The sequence below is a fragment of the Gavialis gangeticus genome, unplaced genomic scaffold, assembly GCF_001723915.1.
Source record: "Gavialis gangeticus isolate Ggan-Ray unplaced genomic scaffold, GavGan_comp1, whole genome shotgun sequence".
Classification (NCBI taxonomy): Eukaryota; Metazoa; Chordata; order Crocodylia; family Gavialidae; genus Gavialis; species Gavialis gangeticus.
Window position 1 is genome coordinate 60,401,690 of NW_017729004.1, and position 6,365 is coordinate 60,408,054.

Below are 6,365 nucleotides of genomic sequence, written 5' to 3' on the forward strand. Positions count from 1 at the left end.
CTCACCGTGGCATGGACTCTGCCAGCTGCAGCAGGAGGCGCCAGCAGCAACAAGGGGAAGGGGGCTGCTCTTCCTTCATACCAAGCAAGAGTTTCTGCCTGGCCACCACTACTGGTGCTCAGCCTAGGTGGGCGAGTCCAGAGCAGGTGTGGGGCATGCCAGGTTGGTGCCTGGCACACAGGTCCCCAGCAGTACCACAGGGCTGTGGCCAGTGGCAACAGCAGCTGAAAGGAGTTGCCAATGCCTGGGCTGCCTAGAAAGGCAGTCTAGACATGGAGCCACCCCAGCCCCACTGCATGCCCAGGTGACAGGATGTGCCATGGCTGGGGGACGCTTGGGCCAGGCAGGACCAAGAGACCTGTCATGGGCTGGATCTGGCCCACAGGCCATATTTTCCCCATCCCTGCTCTTTCATCTCCACCACCAATGTCAAAATTTCAGTATTCTTTAAAAAATTTTATTGGCTTGCACGGCTGGCTTCTTACAGAAAACAGAGCCACCTGAAAGCTAGTCATTTCTGTTCTGGAATTACTGGAAAGCCTATTCTTGAGCGGTTGACTTGTAATGCTTCAATGTGCGAGCGGAAGGATCAGTAGCCTTAATCCATCTTGGCATCCAATAATGGGGAAGCCAGTCGCTTTGCCCCGGGTAGTGCTTTTCAAAGATCTGGCGATAGTAATAGCCTTCTTTAGTTTTAGGTGGATTGAAAGGAAATTTCTCAGCTGCTTTTTCCAACAGAAGGTCATCAACCTACAGACACAAGTGAAATCCAAGTTAAACTGTGCAGTTGCTTTATAAAATTTTTTTACCAGATCATTAGCTTCAAGTGGAAGTAGTGCCAACTCATTTCAGGGGATAAGGTCTAACATTACATTCCACATTTTATTAAGTTGTCTGTTACAGAAACAAATTAAAAAGCTTCCTAAGAGGTGAGTTTCTATCACAAGATATCTGTGCATGGCTGCCCCTGAAATAATTGAAGTCCTGTCTCCCCATTTGCTGAATATTTGTTTGTGTGTCTTTTGCTTATATAGCTTATATAGTCCATGCTTATTCATGTTAATACCAGGTTCTTTTTCCCCAATGAACTTACACAAGTTTCTCTTCTTTTTTTCCTGTCATAGTATCAATATTTAGACTTCTATCCCACATCAAGAAAAGCTATTGTGAATTAACTGGAACTGTTTTGAGCAAGTTCCAGTTATGCAGTTTTCTACCAGGTGGATAGGTTTCTTGTTCTGATTGTATATTAACCTCAGTTCCCATCCAGTTCTGGTCCCATTCAGCCTGCAAGTTCTCAGTGGCAATAGTTTGGCAGCTGAGATACAAGTCACTTGTAATTTCCCCACTCCAACAGGGGCAAGGAGCCAGCTGGCCTACAGAGCAGAGTTGACCAGAAGTGTAACAGAGCAGCTGGGTACCCCTGGTAGTGGCAACACACAGGGACAGTGGCTGCTAGCATGGCTGTGAGGCTGCTGTGGCAGCTGTTATTTCCACCCTCCCCCTGTCAAAGTTGGTGCCTGGGGCTGCTCCAGTCATGCCACCTTAATTAGACTACTGGAATTGACAGTAGAGGGTACCCAAATTCAGGTGATCTCCAAGGGCTTTCCATTAGTTGGGCTCTGTCATAAAATAAAGTTGTCCTCCCCATCCTGCAGAACCTCTTGTGGAACAGAACAGTGATATAACTAGAGCTTCTCCAGAGATAATACTGCCAAAACTATTTTTCCTGGTAAGTACTGAGGGAGCAAGCTGCCCCAACACCCTCAAACGTGGTTTGGATTGGATTCTCTATTGTATGACCTGATGAATGAGTAGCTCATCTGTGCACTGCCAGAATAAAGTGCCCATTGCATCTCCCTACTAGTAATTACATCCATTTTGCATTGCTGAGGTAACTATTCTTGATGTAAAATCATCAAAATTGCAATTATACCATCTGACACTGTAACAAGAGGTTTGAGTTCTGAAGAGTCTGGCTATGTTACAGAGGTTGATATCAAATATCAACATTGACCAGATTCATCAGCTGGGAGCCAAGTTAAAGCAAGTATGAATTGTTTATGTAAACTATAGCACCTGTGCCACATTCAACTCAGAAGCATGCCCTGTAACATATATACCTATATAAACTCACAAGTATACTTGCAATACAGCTTCCTTCACTTTAATAATATTAAGATTCTTACATAGCCATTTTCGTAAGCTTTTATCATCTCTTTCCTTCTAGTGTACCACTATACCAATCTCTATTTGAAATGTATTTGGGTAGTTTTTACAGTCTGAAGCATGATGATTGATTTTAAAAATCAATCTTGCTCCTGTAATATACTAAAGCAAACATTAATTTAAAAATTTCAGCACTAAAATTAAAGATATCTTCTCTAAACTGAACAAACTGCAGCTTGTTGGCTGAAACAGTCAATATTTCTGCAATACCTTTCACAGTTAGAGTGCAAGTGTATGCTACTGTACCTGCTGATCAATATAGTCCTGGAGAATTGAAAACCATGACTTCTTGACAGAGGTTATACCATCACTGAAGGCTTCTTTGGGTCTCCAGAGTATTTCTTTAGGAAGCAAGTTGGAATCCTGAAAGGACTCTCTCAAAAGATATTTTTCAATTCCATTCTGTTGACAAAAAGCATATCAATGCCATGAAAAGCAGGGTTTAAAGCATGATCCACTCCACAGGCCAGTGAGTAAGGACCAGATTTTTTAAATGGATCTTTCCTTTTTTGAAGTCCATTTAAAAAAGGCCACTGGCTACCAGTCCAGCAAAACACCATCTCATATGCTCAACTTTAAACATGTGAACAGACTAATAAAGCTGATAGGACCACTTAAGTTTAAAATAGGGACGGACACTTATTTGGCCCTCCAGGCCACATAGGGAGGTTTGGGGAGCTGTCGCAGCCCAGGTCAGCACCCTGGTGCAACAGCTCACCAAATCTCCCTATGTGGGATGGGGCCATGGGCAGGCGGGGAGCAGGCATGGGCACCAGGGCTGCCCTGCAACTCCTCCCTAATGCCCCACCAGGCATGGGGGCCCAGAGGCGGTGCTGGTGGTGGCAGGGAGGAGATGCAAGGCAGCCCCAGAGCAGGCTCCAGATCCTGCTTTTTCCCTGTTGCCACTGCCACTGCCCATGGGTCCCAGGTGGTCTCCAAAGGGCCAGGGATAGGGCCACTGGCACCAGCCAGAAAGAGCCACCACCACCGGGACTGCCAGGAAATGGGAGTCCAGCCATGGAGCCGCCCCAGCCTGCTATAGTTCTACATGCTTAAATACTTTGCTGGATCAGAACCTTAATTTCCAAGCTGATTTTCTATGGTTTTGTATACCTTTGGGATTCTCAGTTCTGCTGGCAAGGATAGGTAATAAGAAGTAAACCGGTGATCCAGAAATGGGACTCTCAATTCAAGACTAAAAAAAAATTTAAGAACAATGAATTGTATTAGAAAATGTAATACAACAAACTAATGACATGCTGTCTTATAAGTTCTGTAATTGGAAATTCCACAACTCTCCAGCTACATTTACTGTGCATGACAGGAGTTAAATGCTTTATTTCTAAATATTTTGTCTATGTCCATAACGTTATTTTCACTTAATTCAACAATAAAGACAACTGGGTACCTTACATGCACAGTATCCCTCAATCGAAGAAAACCCAAAACTATGTTATTATATATGGTGCCATCTGCTGGAAAACTTTTTATATCACACAGACCCCTGACTTTTCCACTGCAGATTCCATATTCTCAAATCAATGTCTGTTCCTCCATATAAATAAATAAAAAAAATCCAAATATCCCAAAAAATCTATGTAGAAACAGCCAGGTGTCCACAGGGGGAAAAAAATGAAAATTTCTTAAGATAGGCATAACATTCAAGTACAAGTTGGTGTGGCTTTCAAACATGTTGAGAATTAAAGACAGATATTTGAAGCCATCCTGCAGTACTTTTATTCAAAATTGAATGGGAATTCCATGTGAAGAATAACTGAGACCTTCCTGCTTCCAGATGACATGTCTGAGAGAATACTGATCCCATTTCTGATCATTAACATTTAAGGCAACAAATGAGTCAATGGGAACTTTGCTTTGAGTTACAAGAATCTATGCCAGCCATTTGTCCACTTACTGCAAGACATGTTAGTTTAAAAGTGACTAACAAAATTAACTTAGTTGGGTTAGCTGATTGGAGCACCACTGAAGTCAAGTGAAGATATAAAACAGTAAAATATGGTACATTCCAATTTTATAATGTTTAGTACCCAAGCAAAAAAAGTCATAGTTCTGCATACTTCCCCTGCCACTATGCAGTACTGTGTCAAGTGCAGAGACTGAATTTCCCCTCCTGCACACTGACTGAGATAAGCACACCAGTTTCATCCAAAAGTATTATTTTCATTTAATGAGAATTTTATTTTCCATAGCTGATACAGTCAAAGGTGCCTCCCCTCCTCCCTCACCCATCCTCTCCCTATTGTCTGTTATTTCTATGTTGTATCACACCTACATTTAAATAGTTCAAGAAGGCACCTTGACTTTCCAAATATTTTATACAGCAATATCCTTTGGCATACCAAAGGAATAGGTGATGATAGCTCTCCCTTAACTGTGTGAATTAAAACAACCATACATATGAAGCCAATTTCATCCAGAAAAAAAATGTAATGCAAATACTAGTTCTACTGTATCCATCCCGTGTTAAAATGGGAAACTAAAGCAAAGGATATCAAGTGACTTGTCCAAAGTTACCCAGGCACAAAGCAGAACTAAGGGAAGGCAGATCTTTTTTTGACCCAAGTCCTCTGCTTGAGCTACATACCTGTCCTTCCCATCCCATCGACTGAGCTGCTGCTTACTCTTTTGATTTTTATTCAGCTGCCTGTATCGATTCCTTTTGTATGTTAACACCATTCTCTCTATTATCTGGTGTATCAAGTCTCAACATAGGATAGTTTAGTATTAATTTCATAAGCAGCAACTTAACAAAATCACTCTCCCATATTTGGTAACTACCGTACCAATTTCTTTAAATCCCATCTCTCTCTGTAATTGGTTTTCTCTGGCAGTTTCAATATATTCTTCTTGTCCATGCAAGAGACCCAAAAAATATAAAAACGTTATACAATTTACACAATCCACCTTTATCTAAATACTTTCATTAGTTTTTAAAATGTGGTATATTATCCCTGAGGTCACATATTTCTGAAATACTTGATTTGCTAATATAATTCCACATAAAAAAATTAAAACTGAGAGAAAGGCTTTCCTGGGTAAATCATCGAGACAGCAGCCTCCGAGTGCAATTTTAATAGGTCCAATTACACACAATACCCTAAATGTTATTATCCAAATTCCTTCAAGATACAAGTCCAATTTAATCTTTGTACATAAGCCCATTCAACTCTCTCTGCCTTCAGCAGTCATCAGTATTTATTCCTACCTGAGGTGATTAATCTTTCATCTAAACTTCATCTTGCGCAAAAAAGCTGACTGCTGTTCAGAAGCAGCACCTCATCTGGCTGAACCATCAGTGCTTTTTCATTGGTTAAATACTGGGTCCACTCATATCAGTAGCAAACTTTTCATTCACATCAATGAAACTAGAATTCATCCCTTAAAATACACTGATTTATAAATGTAAGAATATGGAGAGTAGTATTTAACTCTGCATGCAAAGAAACAATCCAATGATTGGGTCTTCGCATCTTTAAAATATAGTCTGCTCGGGTGCTTGAATCCCACCTGGAACCAAGGCATTCAGGTACCTCAGCTATGCCTTACCCATGAGCTGCAGTAGTTCTGTCTGCACGAAGAACATCAAACAGGTAGAGCTCTTTCAGAAGCCTCTCGCTCTCTTCCGCAGATTCTTCAGGAGAGGGAGCCTGTAAAGAGTATTGTATGCATATGCCATAAAAAAAAAAAAAAAAAATGCACTGGTAATTCACATACTTCCTGTAATTTAGGCTAGAGATTAGGAGGAACTTTATAGGCATTTATAGACTTGCTGTAGGAGGAGGAGGGAGCACCCACAGCACCATATGTATCAGCGTCCCTGTGTTGAAAAATGATGGTGGGAGTGCTTTAACTAAAGCTCGTCATACAAACTTAAGTTCAAGCACCTCTGCCGCCATTTTTCAGCCCAGGGATGCTGATACATATGACACTGTATTCTGCTGGAGTGTGGTAGTTACCACGCTCCAGCAGACTTGATTAATTAAGTCTGCTCCAACCCACTGTAATTACAGCACATCGGAGAAGCCTCCCCTGCGAGTGTATAGGCTCTGTATGACTATGAGAATGGTCAGGCATTTGAACAGGCTACCTAGAAAAGTTGTGAAATTTCCACGTTT

The 6,365-nt window shown here is 41.5% G+C and overlaps 1 protein-coding gene across 1 annotated transcript in view; it reads right to left on the reverse strand.

Moving 5' to 3' along the window:
* Positions 1-441: 441 nt before the first annotated feature.
* Positions 442-6,365, reverse strand: part of ASNS (asparagine synthetase (glutamine-hydrolyzing)) — a 26,646-nt gene continuing 20,722 nt past the window's right edge. Inside the window, exons 8-11 of the mRNA XM_019508464.1 lie at positions 5,797-5,897; positions 3,343-3,424; positions 2,476-2,631; positions 442-750 (exon numbers count right to left, since the gene is read on the reverse strand). Coding sequence (XP_019364009.1) covers positions 541-750; positions 2,476-2,631; positions 3,343-3,424; positions 5,797-5,897 — 549 coding nt within the window. The 3' untranslated portion in view covers positions 442-540. The remainder of the gene's footprint in view (positions 751-2,475; positions 2,632-3,342; positions 3,425-5,796; positions 5,898-6,365) is intronic.